General features: G+C 39.2%; 1 protein-coding gene across 1 annotated transcript; it reads left to right on the forward strand.

Annotated features, from left to right (window-relative positions):
• Window positions 1–185: 185 nt before the first annotated feature.
• LOC127022307 (protein-lysine methyltransferase METTL21E-like) lies at window positions 186–18,292 on the forward strand. The gene is given in 7 exon segments (XM_050906216.1): window positions 186–217; window positions 1,591–1,740; window positions 3,362–3,471; window positions 14,148–14,305; window positions 16,827–16,944; window positions 17,869–18,252; window positions 18,255–18,292. Coding segments are annotated over 7 exon segments (990 nt in total).
• The last annotated feature ends 2,749 nt before the right edge of the window (window positions 18,293–21,041 follow it).

The following is a 21,041-nucleotide window of genomic DNA, read 5'->3' on the forward strand; positions in this document are numbered from 1 at the left end:
AAATGAAATTTTGAAAGCAACTTGGATTATTTCTAGGTGCTGAGAGAAGGAAAATCGGCTCCATTAGTGTTGTTTTCCTTTTTCCCTTCACTATGCCTGTCTCAAAAGCTTTCTGCTCAAAGTAACGTTGCTTATCAAACCATTCATGAGACAATGTAAGCCCTCGTAAAATTCCACGGAAAACGATGCAGTGCAGCAAGTCCTTATGTAATCTGAGGTACCGTAATTGTTAATGTTCTGAATGTAAATGTCATGTTTCTAGACTCAGAGTTACGTGACCATGTCCAAAGACAGAATTTGTCTGCAGACGTGATGTTCAGAGGTACCCGCTGGTTGCACCACTCATGTCAGACTAATTTGTGAGAGAAACAATGTAGTAGGCTCAGACTCCCCCCCCCCCCACCTGTCTCTCTGAACAATTGTAGAATTTATTTATAGCTCCTGTGGATTAACACGGAAAAGCACTGAACGCTGCCAGTCGTACTTGGGTTCTTACATTACGTTTTAGTCCTCCTACTTGCTTCTTTTGTCTTCTCATTTAATATTTCTACTTCGTTTCTCATTGTTTCATTGTTTGGAAGTCCAAGTCCATACAATTAAGTTTCATATGAAACATTAGCCTCCCCTAAAAGGATGAAGAGCTAAGGTGAACTGGGTGGGATTTGGCCCTTATTGTTGCAGGGAGTCCAATACTTCACGTACAGTGTTTACTGGGCAAAACCAATCCCTTTTGATACTACTTTTGTAAAAGATTATCATATTTTAAGCAAATTCTCAGCCTGGACAGCCAGTTTACAGCAGTGTTTTGTAAATCACTCGTTAGTATTACTGAATTTTGCTTTAAAAGTGTAGATGGGGTCTTGGTGATTTGTTAGATAGTTTCTGAATGTAGAAGAGCTCTTATTAATTTCTTCTCTGTACTTTCAAGTACGGTAAAGTATAGAGACCTTCAGTTCTCTGTAGGGCTTGTGTAGTATTTTTGTACAATAATTTATTATTTTTCAATGGCACCTAGAAACCCCCGTTGAAGTCTAATTTCGCTAAAAACTGTGTAAAGTAAGAGACAGCTCCTGTCCTGAATTGATTACAGTCTAAATAAGAGAGGTCTAAAAGATACCTGTATTTGTTCCCATGGCAGTAAGGGGTTGCAATCTGCTGAGTGAATGTACATCTTGTATATACAAAAAAGGAGTGGTACGTGTATAATTATGCATGTTGACAGCTGTCTCATGGGGTATAGTGGAGTAGGATTCTGGGGGTCATGTACCTTGTTACAGTTCTGCATTCTGACGTGAGCATGCATTTATATACCCCTGCCACAAATGCACCCCCTGCCCCTTTATAAATTGCGCTCCGTGCTTGGAACACCCCTTTGACTCTGAAGAATGGTATTTAGCTCTTCAGTTACTTTTTAGTAACAGTGAGTGGTTACTAACACTGTACCACTCTCTTATTTTTGTAAAAAATACTCCAAAGTTGGTTGCTTTGTTGGTTGGAGCTCCCTTGAGTGGGTGCCTACTGCTGTTGCGAAATCTGCTCCCTTACGCAAGGAAGGCGGTGTGTGGTGCCCACTTTGTGTTCATGCTGCAGCTGTCGGGATTTATTACTGCTTCTGGTGTGGGGATGTTGGCAATGTGTGACGCACGCTTCAGAGCACACTTCTGCCTGGGAGGGAAACGACCGGGCAGATAAGGACTTTTCTGTTCGAGTACCGTCTTTGGAAAGCTGCAGGAGATTCAGGTAATGTTGACTGAAACGCAGTGGATGCCAGTGGTATTTCGCTTTCACTTTGTATCATTTAAACAGTGTAACTCAGCAAGTTCTGCAGTGCTTAGTTACTCGTAGTACTCCTGAATTCGTATGTTAAAGTCAGACAGGTGGTTGTGTAGTTCAGTGTACCTCAAAGGATATTTTTAGAAGGAAACAAAAAAATGTAGAGGACCACAAAATACAAAAGTTTTCCCTTTAAGCGTGATTTATAGTGCAACGTTGCTTGTCCTTCAGAATGCAAAGGGACTGATTATTAACCCGTTATTTTTATCTTCTAATGGGAAGAAAATTTCTTTTTTTATACTTCTGAGGTAGATGACAAGCTGATGGATGTGTGTAACATTTACGGCTTAATGTCGCAGTAGTTTCTAATGCTACTTGTTATTCTGAAGATGCATATAAAGACTTTGAATCCCACTGAATCTCTTCTGTTCCCAAATAGCAATGTTGCTATTGCTAAGTTCATAGATAGACATAAATATAATAGCAGTATTTTTGTTCTACAAGTTACAGTGATGTGTAGGAGTCCCCTATGTTATTTTTCACCTTCAAATAGGTTAATGGCTGCTGGCATTGTGATGATAAGGTTAAACATTAAACCTGTATGCCTTTTGTAGGGTGAAGTCAAGAGTATGGTGCATCCTTTCTAACAAGACAGGGCTGTTCTATACTGTTCTCTTTCACCTGAAGCCTTGAGAGGAAAACCTGGCTAAGGCTTTGCACTGTGAGGAAGTTTTCTTGATATTCAGCGTATGTTTTTACTTCGATAGCTTTTTTTTTTTCCCCACTAGATAGAGATACTCCTTCACCTGTTCCTTATTTAATTGCATCCCTACTGGGTGTTTAGACGTCTGTAGATTATTAACTGTATGCTGCCTGTAACCATTCCTACAAAAATCAGTCAAATTTCCATATAACAGTGCAAGAGCTTTAAAAATTATCATTCCCCCCCCCGAACTCAGTGTTTTTCTGATTGTAAAATATCAAGTATTGGAGACTATTTGTTGTCTGTCTGCTTCTCTGGAGACAGCTGAAAATTGTATTGTTCTCTGTCATACTTGTCCTATTACTTTTTTCTCCCGAGTTTGCATGTTCTGTGTCTGTTTATATAGGCACATACACATTCTGTTCTGCATGTTTTCTATAGCTCCTGCTTCCTACTTATTCTCATGTGCAACTTTTACTAATAGGTTGTTTCCTTCCCTTCTAAGCCAATTAATTCAAATAAGATTAGATCCTTTTGGTGCAACTTTTCTTCTCTTACAGACATTTGTTGCTACCTTTCCTTTCAATCATTTATAAGCCTACCAACCCCGATTTGAACTGATTCTAACTTTGAAATTTCATAAAATAGTTTTAAATGTTTATCAAAGCTTTTTTTTGTAAATCTACTTGCTTTTCCCCCTCTTTGAGAGTAAAACAGTTGAACTAGTTTGCTGCTTCTGGTTCTTTCACGCTTTGAATACTGATATTTATGTGTCCACATGTCTTTATTATCAATAGAAGTAAATGTTAGCATTATCTAAAAATATCTTTTTTTTTTTTTGTGAAGTGTTATGTGGGGAAAAAGAAATAAAGTAATTTTATTCAGGCAGGCTTGTGTTTCTCTGTCCCAGGTTTTGTGGCATAGTATGGATTTGACATCATCACAACATAATCATCTACAAAATCAACTGATAAGAGAATTGGAAAGACAAGAAGGTAAAACGTTCTTTACTTCACTACATTTTCTTGTTGCACTTAGGAATATTGTTAAGTACAAGGAACAAGGTGTCTTGCTGACAGTGAGCTATCTTCTCATTCATTTTTTCTAAAGAATTTTGTTTATGGCACTTGTACAGAAAATACAATAGCTAGCACTGTTGTAGTATTCTAGCTATGCATTAAGTATCTGCTATGCTGGCATACTCTGGTCCCGGCAGTTTCCTACCAGTGCCTAGCATCTTGCCTGCGACTGGTTCCAGGGAATGAAGCCGTGACTATGATCAAGCTATTCAGGAGAGGTTTGTTTGCAGGGTGTCAATCAGGGAGAATTACAAGCTTGGTTTCTGTCTAGACAGCCTCAAACCTAATCTTCAAATACCTTCAGGGGCTGTTGGCAGCTTTTTCTCTTAAGCAAGCTCATGGCTGTACATCTTTCAAGATCCTAAAGCATCACGAGTAATCTCCTTTTTAGGGGTCAGCAGGAGTATACACGGTTTTAGGGCAAGTGCGTGTGTTGTTTTGGGATGGAGTCTAGTTACGTTCTACAGCTGAATGCGAAAGAAGGAGGGGATTTTTTAAAATTTTATTTTTCGTAATATTTTTGTTTAAAATCTCAGCTGAGTCTTGGTCCATGTACAGCCAGGCTTTTGGGCTTCTGCTTTTTCAAGAACTCAGTGTCCGGTTTTGCTTTGCTACCTGTTCAGCAAGGCAAGGTGGAGCTTTGGGCATGACTGCAATACTTAAAACTAATTATTTGCTTACTGAAACTAATGTTTGTTATTTTGCTTTCGAATACTTTTTTTAAAGTACCCCAAATTATGATCTTCTCTGGAAAGCCGACATGGCACAAGAAGATGGCTGATAGGGATCTGTATAGATTGCTGTTCCACAAAGCACGGTTCAAGTACCTTAATCTGGAGGGTTTTTTTAATGTAATTCCCTTTCCTATTGTGTAATTCTAACTTGAACAAAATGCTCAAGTTCATCCTATGCAATGAAGCATGATTGCTGAGGGAAGAAATATCTAGAAGTATAAATATTAAAGACAGAACTACTAAAGACTGAAATATTGATGACTGTCATGATGTAATCTGCAGTACATGAGGGCTGAGGTAAAATTGCACAGGCATTTCTACGCTTCTGCAAGCTTGGCTCTCTAATATTGATACTCTCTTCCTGCAGGATTCAGGGCGGGGAGGAGTGAGTCTGCATGTAATTTTTTTAGCTTTTGAATTATGAAAATAAATTGAGTTCTAGGACATTAGGTCAATGTATGCAAAATTAGTCGGTAGGGCAGAATGTTTAGAACAAATGCAGAAATATATTTCACTTAGCTAACAGAGTAACTATGTTGATAGCAATAGCAGGTGGTTCTCTTCCATGTCTAGAAACACCAGTTTAAAAGGATGAGGAGACATGAATGGGAAATGGAATATATTTACAGTTTCATCTGACACCAGGCTTTGGCATATTAAATTCTGTGCCAGGTTCTGGAGATGAAGGGTACTGAACCTGCTGCACAGAGACTTACCTGCTCAATTACCCTGAGCCTGTGCCTTCCTTGTTCTCATCCTTTTCCTCTGCCACCTTCCTCACTCCCATTTCATTAACTTCATCTACCCAGTCTCAATCTCTGTTTGTCGGGGTTTTATTCCAGTTCAGTTTCTCTGCAAGTTCCAGTTTGAGCTCTTTATATTTGGTGCCTTCCCCCTTCCTTCTTAATTGGCTTGTCACAAGTTCTCCAGGTTAAAACTCCATATTCTTGTTCATGATTCCCATTACTACTGGTTCTCAGCTCACAGGTAGGTCCTCACCCAGTCTGATCTTTCCTCTGGTGTCTTTATCCAATCAGTTCTCCATCACACCTGCATTGTTAGATGTCTCTTTTCTTTCCTCTCATGATTTCTCTTGATCATTAGCTTTAACTCTCCTTGGCTAAACTTTTCTGAGATCAGATTCTGCCGCTCCTGTCTTAATTTCTTGGGATACTAAATTACTTTACCACAGTTGCATTATTTAAATTCACTCCAGAATAATTTTATCTCTGAGACAAAAGGAGGAGAGCAAGTTTGCAAGGCGTACTTGTCCTTGACGCTCCATCGTCCCACTTCACTTGGCCGGGGCTCAGTTTGTAATCCATAAATATCTGAGAAAATGCTGACCTGGTAACCTTCACACATCTCCTGGCATTTTAGAAGGGACACGCTCCTTCTCACCCTGCTTGACAGGTGTCCTAATTGATGGCAACTCCTGCCATCATTTCAAGTCTCTGGGTAGAGTCCAGAAAGGTGCCTTAAATGGGACATAGTTGGAATGGAGGCAAGTGAGAAGCAGCCTAACCCTGTAACTTAGAAGTTAAGATATTCAGCTGGGAAGAGGGAGTGACTTAGTGTCTCATCCCTATTTCCTGGGTTACTTCTAAAGACACTTCTTACCTTTCTCACTCCCTTCCCCACTGACACTTTTCCATTGACTTCCAAGACTTTGCTATAAAATGTGAAAAACATTCTGACACCAGAGCGTGGAGCCTGTGTCTGCCTCTTCGCAACTGAGTGCCCAATTCATAGCTGGGCTTTTCCTTGCTTGTTGTCGTTCTAACACGATTCCTGCAATCCTGGTTTCCTGATGGCCCACCTCTGGTGGTGATGGAGGGGAGGGGAAGCACCTAGTTCTGTAGGGTGGCTGGAACACACCCCTCAAGTGAGCGAGCTGTGAATCTGAATCCTTCTGAGGAAGGTCCAGCACCCAGTTCCTCCATTTTCTGAATGCTTAAATTGCTGAACCATTCTTTATATAGTGGACTTTGCAATTAACAGTGCTGGTTAAAAAATGAGCCTATTTATACTATACATAAATGACACTTTTGCTATATCTTCCCACCACCTGCCTTCCCTTCTTTCACCTTCCTTTTTTTTGTCTCTTAGCTTTGAATTATGCCTCTATCTTTTAAAAAAAAAAAAAAAAAAAAGGCAACCAAACAACCTCTTCCATTAGTTCTCATCTCAAAAGCATTACCCCCCCCCCCCCCCCCAAACTCATGGAAGTCACACCATTAGTTACCTACATTTTTTTTCTTCACTGCAGGATTGACCTGAAATATCAGAACTCAAATTCTGCTCCTCTTAGGCAACAAGCTGTCTCCAAACAAAAAAAGACTAAAAGAGGTAGGGTGGAATAAGACTTGAGTATAACCCAATTAAGGAATGACTAGAGCTAAACTGCACCTTCACAGTGAATCAGAGTAGTATAAAAATACCTCTTCTCTGAATTTACCTCTTGGCTATCTTATAGTAACTTCTCTGAACTCTTTTGTTTGAAAGTTGCAGCATTCAAATACTATAGTAAACATCAGGTATACTAATTTGAATTAACGCTTCTTTGTTCCTTTTCTCTCCCCCCAACAAGCAGACCCCCTTTTGCTGAAGACATTACTAAACTCAAATGGAAACTTCTTGTGTATGGATAGAACAGAAGTTGGAGGCAACACTCAAATAATCAAAGCATGCATTAACTCTGTAGAGAAGTCTGTAACATATTCTTCCCTCTCAGCCATGTGCCTGTCTTTCCTGTTTTCATATCTTTCCCCTTTGCAATAGCTGCATTTCAACAATAAATTAGGTATTTCTCAACTGCCAGAAAGGTGGTATGTTTGCATGGATTGGTGGTGTTACGTTACTTTCAGGTCCTTTCCTCAAAGAAATATTTTAGAAATGCAGTAGTATTGGTAGGGGAAAATTGGCAGGCATTTTGTTGAGTCCCTTCTGTTGCACTGGCTGTGGCACCTGGTGTGTTCTGGCATGTCCTTACAAGGAAATAAAAGCTTTCAATGGCACAAAGCCCTCTTGACCGGGCAAGGTAAGAGATGTAAAAGATTAGACTAGACAATGGCTTGCAGTGTCTAAATTACTCATCCAGAGCCTTCCTATCCATCAGGAAATTGGCTGTTGGCCTTTTATAATGTACATTAGACCATCTAACTTAAGAACACAGTCTGCTTTTGTAGTCAAAGGGAAATAATTTAGTTATCTTTAGACGTTAAATAGCTGCTGAGCCTAGACCTGAAGATGTTTTCAATGACAGACAAACATGATGAAGCAACAAGGGAAGTACTTGACACATTTGAATTCATTATGTGTTCATGAGATAATCTGACTACGATACTTCTATTTTCAGACTTCTAATGGTTTTGGATGATCTGTGACTTGGATGGGGCTGGGATATCACTGGTGTGAATTTCATATTGAAAATGGGCCTCTCCAGCCTGGGTAAATACATAGACTGGACACTGTGAGCATACCCCTCTCCTGTTCTTGTCTCCTCATGCTCTGAGCTAAGTGCATCTTGTCTCTTGTCTCTTGGCTGAGAAGAGGCTGCCCATGGGTGGCAGTTTTTATTTCTGCATTTCAAAGTATAAAGTTTCAAGCATTATATTACCCTGACGTAGTATCTCAGATGAATCAATATAATATACCTCATCATTGCCGTCACTTCAGCAGGTTGAGCTTGTAATGAATGCACTGGAATGCCTACACTCAGTTACATGATCATTTCCCTCTTTGTAGGTAGGGATGAAGTAAGGAAAAATTAACTGTGTAGTTTAGATAAGTACTGGAACAGTACTTTGTTTTATATTCTTAGAATGGTGTAGGTTACATCTGACTTCTGGAAAGTCAAGGGCATGATTAGATTTCCCTCCTAACCTCTTCCTTTAAGGGTCCTTACGCTGTAATGGAATGGAAAGAAATAGTAATAAGTGGAATGAAATAACGATACTAAATTAATACCACCTGGAATTTGGGGACTATTCTGTCATTCAGGATTGTGTACATTTCCATGGAGCCATCTGTAATGCTTGCAAGACCAGGGCTCTGATCCTGAGATGTCAGTAGCTCAGTAAAAATTGTGAGATTCCAGAGTCCCTTAGAATTGAGACCTAATGTAGTTTTGGGGTACACTTCTTCTGAGCCATTGGAAATACCCAGATGGATTCACAGGGCTACCTTCTGAGGATTCTTATCAGTGTAGTAATGTAACTCTTCTCCAGTCATCTCTTACAGTTACAGAACTGGTTGCAGATCTGTTCCCTTACTGACCTTTCTGCAGGTATCTTTTTGACGTTGGGATATATAGATAGCTATTTTTTTATATGTATGTGTGTGTAATATATGTAATGTATATTATATATATTATGTGTATATATTATCAATATATATAAAATACATCTTGAATCTTTACTTTGGATGACTGCAGTTCTGTGTGTCCAGAGTGGGGAGATCTGAAGAGTCCTGGCTATCATGAATTCTTGGAACTTTCTCTCATGCATTACTCAATCAGTAATGTCAGCACAGGTAGTCCTCCTGTGTTCATCAAACTCAGAGGCAATTGCTGAGAAGTCTTAGAGGAACCATGTAAGTCTTCACAGCTGTTGATACATGGTTCTTAAAATATTTGTAAGTACAAGTCTAAATGGTAAATTTTAAATCTAAACTCTACAGGTGAGAGTATACTGCTTCTGAAGAAGGGAGAATATGTTGCTGTAGGGCTGAACTTTGTCAGGTCAAGTTCATGCTGAAGGCTTGGATTTCATTCCTTTTGCCAGTTGGAGAAGATCCATCAAAACAGGAGAGCAGCAGAAGATGGCTGGGTCTTATTTCCTTATCACCTTGGGCTGTGACACCATTTGACCTCAAGAGATTAAGTAGGGTCAGGCCAGCACTTGAAAGAGACTAATCTGTATTTTTTCCCCTGTAGGTTGTTTTGATGAATCGGTGGGTGAAACTATTATTTTTGAATTAACACTGTCCTAATCCATTAGCAAACTACTTGGAAGATGTTTTGTTACTCTGTGTGCTATTTGTGAATGAGTCTGAAAATGGAGATATTGACCACTAGTATATTCTTCACAGCTTTTAGGTGGAAGGGTCATTTTACTTACTTTTTTAGCCACATTTTAATTCAGGTATCTAGACAGTGGTATCTGGGTTTTTTTTAATATAATTTTAATTCAGTCCCCTTGTCTTTGCTGCTTTTCCTGCATTTTAAGTGCTGTTTAACAGTGCCTGTCTCTGTTCCCTTTTTATTCAGTGGAGAATGCATTAATGTAGGCAGTATCATTAGTTATGCAGTGAGAGATTTAACATATGCTATTAATTGATGGAAGATACCCAACTGAATTTTAAGGTTACCGTTTCCTGATAGAGCTGTATACTCCCAAGCATGATTTTATGTGACAATTGGTGTAAAGGAAACAGCTGATCATGTAGCACGTTTCTAAACAGGTACTATTTCTACTCATTCTAAGCAAAAAGTGTGCAGATAAAGATAGCCTAAGGCCCATTCGTGTGATTTGCTTCATTGTTAAAGATGCTGCAGTTTGCAGCTTGTTCCATTCTGACTTGGTCTATCTCCTGTTATTTTCCTTCTGCCTTCCCTTCCCCACTTGAAGGACTTCTCCAACTCTTGTCTCAGCAGAACTCACGTCCTTTTCTTTCTTTAGGTTTTGTTCTAATATAAAACATTTTCTTTGACATTTGAATGTGTCAGCAAAGTCCTCTGGTTCCCTACACAAGATTTTGCAGCTTGACACGCGTTTCTCTAAGTAACCTGCCACTGACTTCACAACTCCAGTCTTCCACATGATTTAGTATGTCTCTTTGGAAAACTATGTTCACATTTCAGTTGTAATAACGATGATTGCTTTGCCTTTGAGAATGATGTTTACGCTGTTTTCTTAATGATGTGGTTGATATAGTGCAAGATGTGTCAGCAGTATATGAATTCTCCCTCAGCCCTGATATTAACTTAAAATCACGGGAGTTCAAAGAACATGCTCAAAGACATTAGACTTTTATGATAAACAATACTTTACCTGAAATATTTCAAAGAATGCTGTAAGAAATTAACCTATTAGACAGAAAGTCTTAAGAAACTTAGACATTCAAATTCTATTTCAAGAAGAATTTGAGGCATCTATAGGTTGATCCTATAGATGGGATATCCCCTATAGATGGGAACTTCTTTGTTGTCCTGGTTTCGGCTGGGATAGAGTTAATTTTCTTCTTAGTAGCTGGTACAGTGCTGTGTTTTGGATTTAGTGTGAGAATAATGTTGATAACACGCTGATGTTTTAGTTGTTGCTAAGTAGTGCTTAACCCAGCAGTGTACCAGCTACTAAGAAGAATATTAACTCTATCCCAGCCGAAACCAGGACATTTCTGAACACAAGTTCAAGACCAAAGGAGCGCTATCTGTTTCACTAACAAAAATTACCTCAATTTCTATATGTTACTTGAGCAGAATCAGACTGTCTCATCTTAATGTAAATAAGGTTCTAGCACCTGAAACTCCAGTGGTTTCTATGTATACATGCTCATGCAAAGAGATGAACAGGCCGAGGAAAGTCATTCTATGTATATACCACTTCCGTGTCTCTCCAAATCACAGAAGAGGAGTGAGGGCAAACCCACCTGGTCAAACCTAGGCAAATGAAGAGGGGAGGAACCAGTCCTAGCAGACCTTTAAGTTCTGACAGTTTAGAATAGGTGCTTAAGTCGTATTGCTGGAAACGCCCATTATGCACTTTCATTCTTATAAGACTTAAGAGCCAGGTCAGTCAAGCCTCCTCTTCTCTTGTCTGATGCGGTTCTACTGATGAGTCAGCTCTTGTTGTCTTAAAATGTCATTAAAATCCATTCATTGAGTCATAATTCCAAGATTTTTTTCATCCTAAACAAGAGAGTATGGACTAACACAGAGATAAACACTTCCAGGAGAATAACTTATCAGCTTTTTACATCTGTTATCAAGAAACTAGTTTGATCAAAGTACCAGCAGAACTTTCTCAATGTTTGCAAGTATTAGAAGACTTCATCTCACTTGGATTTTGCTTACTCTGATAACAATTTTCTTGTTGCTTGAAAGATTTCCCACTAGTTCATTATTTTTCTGTTCTGCCTCTGAAGGCAGTTACAGAAAAATTAACTTCTTTCCTTTTGTGCAGTCCCACAAGAAGTTTAGTTATTCTGAAAGATATAAAGCAGAAAACAGAAGAGTGCCTTTTGCAGTATGAAGGGAAACTTGTATGTGAGTAAGCAAATCTGACTAGAAGTCTGCACTCCTTATTTTGTCAGCACTCTTCATCAGAATCATTAGCATCCTGGTCCTGATAAAATTTCTCGTTAGGGTTTTGAAGCCTGTCTACCATACGATGTCTGATGAAACATATACTTTTTTTGATTCTCCACAATAGTAAGATCTTCTTAAGCGGAAGACAAAAATAAAAAATTATGTAAACTTCTCCAGACAACACACCTGGGGGATTACCAAAGGGGTAAGATGACCAAAGATTTAAGTGGTGTTATTAATCAGCAAATTTGGGATTCTTCTTTCAGGGGTGTGGACAGTTTAGCTCAGGTAGGGAGCAGTGGCCTACAAACTCTGTTAGTGTAGGTGCTATGCAAGCCTTTAGAAAGATTGCTGATAATGTAGGGAATAGGTGGGAAATGTTTATTGAGCAGTAGGGGGGTAGCTGTAATACTGCTAAAGTTTTATAGATCTTCTGGCAGAAGCTTTATAAGTTAAGACTTAGTAATTTACGGCTTCTCAACAAAATTGGATCCAAAACAGATGTCAAGGGAGGAAGAATCACGAAAAATGGTTGTAATTGGGAGGTAATAGACGGAATAGCTTTTTATTTCCACAGCTAGTACTGATCACAGAACAAGATCAGACTGCTCTAAGCAATCAGAGAAGATTAAAAGCAGGCTATATCTGGTATGCCTGGAAACAGGATGATATATTAAATACACTTATGATATGTGTAATAAGACAGCTTCATATTAATTCTTTCATAAGATTAATTTTGCCCTGGAGCAGCATTTCTCTGGCACTTAACTCATGTTTGTGCAGATTTCCCTGCTTGCAGGCACAATGACGCATGTGTTTTCTCTCAACATTAGAGGCTTGCAGAAGATGTAATGGGCTGCCACATACTACTTATTTCCTAACATCTTAAAATGTCATAGTTTCAATGTTGACTATTTTAAGTTACCTTTATAAAATTATACTGTTTATATTTTTTCCAGTAGTATCTGCATTACATTATTTTTAATCTTGCTGTATCCCATGATTAGGGTTCCCTCGCTCCACCCCAATAAATTCTTGGAGTACCGTGGCTTGGTTAGTTGTTTTTTGTTGTTGGGGTTTGTTTGGTTTTTTAACTTTCAAATTATGTCTTAGTGTCAACATACTAAGATTGAACATGACATTTTTGCTTTTTCTTCCTTGTTTGTTGCTATTCTCAAGTTTCCTCTGATGCTTAGAGTAAGTTGAGTTACAAGCTTAAAGCACTGGCTAATGAGGCCGAGCATCTTCCTGATGTGTTTTTGTTTGGTATCATCTCTTTCTTTGTTCACCCCTGCTTTTGTTCCTTGGTCCTCCTATCACAAGGAAGGGAGAGAGACTTTGTCAATACATTATGGCAATAAAAACACTGAGGCATATGGCAGAGCAAATGACAGCACTTGAGGCCATCATGTCCTGTGACTGCAGTGATTTGAGGGGGAGGAAAACGTGAAGAATCTTTGGTAGACCAATGTGTTTTATGCTGATGAAAACATAAATGTTTTCGTTTTTAGCAGCCATTGGGCCTGCAGTTTCCTCGCAGACCCCTATCTTGATACCTGTGATTTCAATGGTAACTGCAGGCTTGATACAGAAACTCTGCTTTGGACAAGATGGTAACCCAGTTATCTAAATCTCTAGCGTGCTTTCTAGGAGATGTAGCTTGTAAACATGTTTTGCTTTAGCTAATTTGCCAAGAGATCATAGTTGGCTGTGAAAGCAAATTTCCTGTGAAAACTTGGACTGATTCTAGACTTTGCTAAGAAAATGCTCTGGACAGCTTCACTTACATATTTTTTGGTAACATTGTGGTGCAGCTTTGCGTGATGATGGCAAAACTGAAACTGGCTTGCTATGCAGCTAAAAAAGAATGAATCCTCTCCTACTAGAAGAGTTATCTGGGATTGTTAGCTATCATAAAAATCCTTCACTTAGCAACAGGGATGGCATTCAGGATATCAAGCCAACTGGAAAGAATCCCTCTGACAGGGCTCTGTTGGGGTGGGTGGATAAGCTTTCCTGACAACACTAGGGCTTTCGCTCCTGTCTGTCATAATTTGTGTTGCTAGGATCTGTTTCACAAGTTTTGTGACAGACTTATAAATGATACTGTGGCTCCTTTTGTTTACTGTCAAAAAGAACCGTAATGTGGGGAAAGTGAACAGTAAAAGGATATGGAAAATAAAAAAAATCCGGGCACATAAGACCATGAGTGTCTATACTAGGGCTGTTCTTGAAGGGAAAAAGAAGTTAAAAAATTTCCTTTGGATTGCTGAAATGGAAAGCAATATACGGTAACATTCCACTCCTTTACTTTTTATGAATTTGGCTTCTTCAGCAAAACAGGAAAGAAATTATTTAGTCATAAACTGAAAACTTCAGTTACAATTCAGGAGACTTCCCATGTATCATGATAACCATTAATGGTGAAATGTATTTTTATTCACAGACGTAATTTATATTCTTGCTTCCAATTCAGCTTTTCAATATAAATTGGTAGTTTCATTATCAGTCCGCTCAGCCTGTTTGACCTTTTATACTTTTGCTTCCAGGGGAAAAAGAAGATGAACAGATAGTTGCAGAAATCATGAGAAGGCGTTTTTTTCCTGCTCTTATAACTCATAAGGCCTGGGAAGGCTTTCACTTTGCTGGCCATGAGATAAGAATTACAGAAGCCACTGATTGTTACGGAGCAGTCGTCTGGCCATCGGTACAATATTTATGCAGTATTGCTATTTTTTAGTTTTGGAGTCTTCTAGGACCTTTAATTTGCTTTGCGTGATAAATATGTTTTGTTGTATGTTGTAAACCCAAGGAAAACATTCTATGCTTCTCTGTTCTGCAAATCCCAAACCTGAATTTAGCCTGATTTCATATGGATTCCTGGTTCTCAAAGCTTAAATGGCATTTCTTGTTTGTGCCCCTATCACACAAGATGTATGATACTGTGTCCCCTCCTCACCTACCAGTAGCTTTTGATCCTATTGGCCACTTACGAGCATATTTTGAAGGAAATATGGCAGTCTTATGATGATTACATTTCTGTATGTTTTATAAATACAGATGGCTGTATAGCAGGCAGATCAGGTTGCGGAAACAGCTGTGATACGAGCTCACAAGGTATTAGCACTCATAGAAGCTACTCAACCTACTCATGTGAGAAACAAATTTACCTTGTAAATACGCAGACATGGGAAAAGGTTCAGCTGGAGCTTTCAGTTTCTTAAAGAGCCAGAAATCTAGTGGGAGAGAACCATTGTCCTTGGCTCTTGATAGAAGAACCATCAACATGCCCACCATACAGAGAGCCTTCTTCAAGGTTTTGAATCTGTGCAATGCAGCTAACTGACTGTTTTGAAATAATTAAGAGTGAAAGAAACCACTGCAGTCAGGAGGTGCCATGATGCACCATTGACACTTGCGGCATTCAGAGAACATCCCTGAAACAGAATCATCTCCAGGAGCCCTACAGGAGGAAGAGGACTAAAACCCAGGAGGCTCCATTTCTGTCCCAATGGTATCAGCCTCCTAGGACCGTACCATTTTTCAGAAGTACAGCCATAGTTCAACTGAGCTAGCGTACTCTGCTGTTTTGAACTCCAAACAATTTTCCTTGTCTTAGCAGACCTGGGCAAGTCATTTATACTATATCTCTTAGCGGCCTCACTGCATGTCTTCAAGGAAAGGTTGGCTCACTGCCAGTTATTGTCACAAAATCATGGGCTGTACTGAAAAGCATATTTTTTTCTGGAAGGGTTTAGCCAGTTTTGCTGTGGAAGGAAGGCAACCCTTCTGTCTGTGTCCCTTCATGTTCTCCCTTCCTGTTCCATCCAGCAGTATTTGAACTCTTCCAAAAAACGTCAGCTAAATTTGTTGAGAGGACAGAAACTTTAAGGAAAATGAAGTTTCTGCATGTTTCATGGAAAGGAAGGCAAATTTCAAAGTTTCCCTAATTTAACCCACAGAAATTTTGATCCTGCCAGCCAGTTTCTACAACAGAATATGGCAAAACTCTGAGGGAAGAAATTATAGGAATATATGGAACTAACAGGAAATCTTAATATAATGTGGTTTTAAATGTCAGTCAAACATCAGACACAATCTTTAGGAACCTGGCTTTAATTAGTCCTGGTGCTCACAGACTTATTTCTATATCAAAGCTTTGTTGATTATGAGATACATGTAAGTTCGCATAAAAGACCCTACTCTTTTTGCTCTGAATTAAGAGGTAGAAAGCAAAAACTTTGTTTGAATTTCTAGCATGTTAACATTGGGTCAACAGTTCTTCTGTTCCTTTCCTTCTACTTCTTAATTGGTTAAAAGCAAAACTAAGAGTGTAGTTTTGCTGTGCCAGACTAAGCCACTAATAAATGCCTTTCCAAATGGTCATCTGTATTGCAACAAGATGTGGCAACCATCATACCTATTTGCCAATGGAGACTATATAATTATTGAAGTCTGGGAAAAAATGTGGGAGACAAGCTGGAAACTATATTTGCCAGAGAAATAAAATTAGCAATTTCTATTTCAACAGTGAACTAAACCTCACTGGTCAGTATGAGACAGGGCAGAAAAGCTGAAGAAGCTTCTTAATCAGAGTTTATAAATGCGTATAAAAGGAGTCTGTTGTAGAGGGCTCTTTGTGGCTTTGTTTGCTATAAAAGTTTGCTAAGTTTAACAAGGTAAGCACACAGAAACTGAAAACAAACTGAACTGGAAGAAAAGGGGTAAATCTATTAGTCCCTTTTGAATCATTGTGGTAATTAATTATTGTTAGAAATAATTAATTATTCAAAGAGCTTAACAAGGGGTGTTGTGGATTTTCTCTCACAAGCAGTCCTTATATCAAGATGTCTTTGTGAAGGACACGTTTTAACTCAACCAGGAGTAAGTGCAGTTATAAGCAGGAATTGCTGACTGGAATTTTATAGCTCATGTCATGCAGCATGACAGATTAGATAATTGCAGTTGTTCCTTCTGGCTGTAATGCTTTGCAAGCCTATATTAAGGCATGTTGTGGCATTTATTTTGTCAGCCTATAGAGCCCAAAGATCATAGTGAGCTGTGATCCTTTAGGGACAGCACTTGAATGAATATTGCTCATTTGAGCAGACATGAATTTTTGAATAGAAAAGAATTTTTTTGCATGCTTTTAAATGACAATGCATATTTAGTGAAGGGATTTATTTCATTTATTTGTTCAGTATGTTCATGGATTCCCTCCCCTACAGGCTCTTGTTCTGTGTTATTTTTTGGAAACTCATTCTAAACAATACAATTTGGTTGACAAAAATGTGATTGAAATTGGAGCTGGAACTGGGCTGGTCTCCATAGTAGCCAGTTTACTGGGTGAGTACATGCCATTGCTCTTATGCTCTTGGAAACATCTCTCACATGAATACTGGAGGACAAAGGAAGTGGCTTAGTTCTTCTAAAAGACTGTTGTTTGAAAGCTTCCCAGAGCAAGAAAAAGTAAATTCCAAAAGGCTTGTTTGGAAACCTGCTCTGTTATTTTTTTCTGTAAAGCTGTGAGTGCATTGACGCAATAAAGGAGGTCCCAGTAGATGATGTTGTCATTAACAGAGTTAAACAGGGGACCAAAATAAGAAACTAGTGGCCTCACAGGATGTCAGTGACAACCAGATGAAGCCAGATGTAGGTATGACCAATCCATCACCTTCCATTGACCAAACAGCTCTTGGATGCCAGGTCACTTTCTTTCCATTTGTGTTCAGCATTTTCTTTCAGCAACTGATCAGCACCTTCATTTCTGTGCTACAGACACTGTTGTGTCTCCTCTCATGGTAGCCTATTCTTCCTCAAGAGTAATCCCAATCGGTGACTTCTGCATTTTAACAGAATTTTAGCTTTATGTAGTCTGAGAAAGCTCCTTCCTATGTGAAAAGCATAGAACCTGAGGCAATGCTTAAATCTTATGCTGACTTCTTGGAGTCAGTAACTGGTATTCTTCAATCCCTAGTCGCTCACTGTACTTTTAATCAATACGATATCAAGATGCAGCAAGTATCTGATTTCTCCCCACCCATCCCCAGCTGCATTTAGATGGCAATCTGTAGAGTAGAACTACTCGGAACCAAATATTTATTTTAAACACAATGGCTAAGAGCTATTGGGAGCATTCACATTGTTCTGTTCCCCTCAGTGAAAGCTACCTGGTAAAATCAGTTCCTTGTGCAGTGGCTTTTGTGAATGTGCTTTTACTCAAGTCTTGAAGTATATTCGAAGATTACATTTGTTTTCTCCCTGTCACAGGTGCACTTGTGACTGCCACTGATTTGCCAGAACTGCTGGGAAACCTTCAGCACAACGTTCTCCAAAATACAAAGCTGAAATGCAAGCACCAGCCTCGTGTTAAGGAATTGTCTTGGGGAATTGATCTGGAGAAGAACTTTCCTAGGTCTTCCTGTCACTTCGACTACATTATGGCTGCTGATGTAGTTTACCACCACCCCTTCTTGGATGAACTCCTCCTAACTTTTGATCACTTGTGCAAGAATGACACTGTTATTCTGTGGGCTATGAAATTTAGGTTGGACAAAGAGAACCAATTTGTGCGCAGATTTCAGACACTGTTTGACTTAGAGGTGATTTCTAATTTCCCCAGTTTGAACATAACCTTGTATAAGGCAATGAGGAAAGCAGAATGAAAGCCAGACCTTCCAAACTGATGGTCTGAAAGAGAGATACAGGGAGGTGACAGTTTCAGCTGTTCTGCAGCTTGTTCTCTTTTTAATAATTTCCATGTTAGTAGCTGCTAACACCTGCATGAATGACATTTTTAGACAGCTAAAACAAAACATCAGATTCCTAGTGCATCCCTAACAATTCCTAACTTCAATTTGCCGATAATTTTATACATAGAAGAAATGTATCTTTGACGTTTTCTTGACTTTTATGTGCTAAGATGACAACACTAATAACTTGCACAAGTCTTACCATTATTGTTATGGGTCGTGCAATGAATATTTCCAATAGCTTTCAATTGCAGCTTTGAACGGTATCTTGCAAGAGCAAACAATCATTGAAAACTTAAGACCATGATAAATCTTTGTCTTTAAAAGTTGTGGTGTTAAATCTGATCTTTCCCCATTGTCACTATCATGTAAATCCTTCCTTTGAATAGCCTTTATAGGACATTAAATTAGCTGAAAAAAAAAACCCCACCTGGGAAATATACTGTCATAATAAAGTGACAGAATATATTAATTACCCTTTGATTTAATGATTATGCTTTCTTCCCCTTCAATTTTTTATTTAGATTCAGGGATTCTTCCACAGACAGTCGCACACATGAGGGAAGAGGGAGTTAAAAGTTTTGTTGCTTGAACAAAGGTCTTGGATAAGAAGAGTACAGCATATCACCAACTGCCCTTTGCAAAGACCTTAAATTCTTGGAGGTTTGCTCCTCCAAAAATAGATGGTTATCTGGACCTCAGGGAACAACAACGGAAAAACGACAGTGGCCATCAAGAGAGGAGTTTTGCGCTGCTGGCTGGTGGTGACTGGAAGTAGAAAACTAAACCAGCCTGACACAGTGTGGCTGAGGCATGGGCAGGCTTACATATTTTTTTGTTTTTGTAGTATGGGCAGATGAAATACTTTTCTCCTAGCTGCTCAGTACTGCATGTTCCTCTTTTCAGTGGTCAGATTAATGTCCTTGAAAGCCTATCAGAGAACTTTCTTTTGGGAAGATTAATAAAATGAGTCTTTGCACACCCTGTATTTTCTGATTCTGTTTGTAATTGAGTGTGAGAGACCTTCAAGTCCCTTGCAGGGTAGAAAAGAAAACCCAGCTCATGTGCTAATGTCCAGGCAGAGCTTTACCACCTCTGCTGTAGCAGGCAATTGCTCCAGTAATATGAGGGCTCTGGGGACTGTCAGTCTTTATCTTTTTAGCTCCTCTTTGTATTCCCTCCAGGAGTTCTTTATGTATTGTCAATTTGAGCATTTTTTTATGATGACTTCCAGAACATTGGGACAAAGGTGCCCAGCGTTAGAGATGAAGTGTTGCAGAGAGGAGAGTCTGACAAGATTTTCCAGTGGGAGCTGGGTATCCCATGTGTGAAAAGAGGTGGTGATCAGAATTTTAAGGGGAGGACGGATGAGGATGTGCCAGGAGGGATCTGGAGTTGGAGGGAGGATTGCAGAGAAAAGGTAGCTGTAGGGAGAAGGTGAGATGGAAGAAGAGAGAGAAGAGGTGGCAGCAGTGAGGCTGATTTCAAAAAGGGTTAGGAACCATAGCACAAGGGTAGACCATCTTTATTCTTACTGACTGTAAGGGAGGCATCCTTGGTGAGCCATGGAGGATGATTCTGTGATAACACCAGTGCAATCAGTATGTCTTAGCCCAGGACAGCAAAATGAGAAGAAAGGAAGCCAAGTACGTTGACTCTACTTTCTGGCTCTCCTGCTGGGAGATCACATGTGAGATTTTGGCTTGCAGGTTATTAATGAAAATCTTATAATCGTCATCAGTTAGTTTCCTGTGACAAGGTTTGTAGGTAGAGGTAGCATCTTTTATTGGATCAGCCAGTATAGCAAGAAAATTGGCCTCTATGCTGGCTGGTATGGAGTATTACCTCTACATACAGATGTTACTATGCTTAAGTCCTTAGATCATTACAACTATAGAAAAACACAACTACAGAATGGAAATTTTTTTTTTTTCCACACTGTGTAATAGAAATAGTTCAGTTTAAGTGCATAAAGAAAGAAACGTGGATCTCTGCCATTTCTAGATTTCCTCTCCCCGCTTCCTTCTTCCTAACTCACTTGCAACTATTAAATCCACTGCAATTGAAACTCTAATCCTTGTACCCCAAAGGGCATATCTGTTTACAAATGTTTCATGGATAAATGGATTTGCACTGTAATTAATGAGTAACAGCAAAAATACCTTGTGAACTCCAAAGTGATGAAGGCTAAAGAGGGAAAGGAAGACTACAGCAAAGTAGTTAAGTGCAATCACTTTTAAATAGCTGTTCTGCTGATTAGCCCTCCTATTTGGGCTGCAGGCTGTCCCCTGCTGAGCTCCTGCTTAAGTCAACAGGGCTTGTTGGCCTGTTAGGCCCAACAGCTTGTTAATATTTACTGTAAAGTAACATTAGTCCTCTTTCTCACAAGTCTGTCTAGCACCACTGTGTGAAGCTTTCTGGGAAAGCTCTAGTGACTGGCTGCTCTATTGTACAGCCACCTTTTGTCCCCTGGTATGATGGGCAGGTTATTAGCCATGACCAATGGAGGGTGAGGTTCTATGTGGCATTTGCCTATGGAGTTTATTTCTGCTCTTTGAAAACAAGTCTCACATGAATGTCAAGTATTGCTGACTCCTGAAGTCAGTCATAATTTTAATAATCACTTATTCTTTGTTCTAATATTTCAAATAAAGAATCAAGTTGTCATTCAGTGCATTATGTTGCTAATAT

Source organism: Gymnogyps californianus, chromosome 1, assembly GCF_018139145.2.
Source record: "Gymnogyps californianus isolate 813 chromosome 1, ASM1813914v2, whole genome shotgun sequence".
Taxonomy (NCBI): Eukaryota; Metazoa; Chordata; class Aves; order Accipitriformes; family Cathartidae; genus Gymnogyps; species Gymnogyps californianus.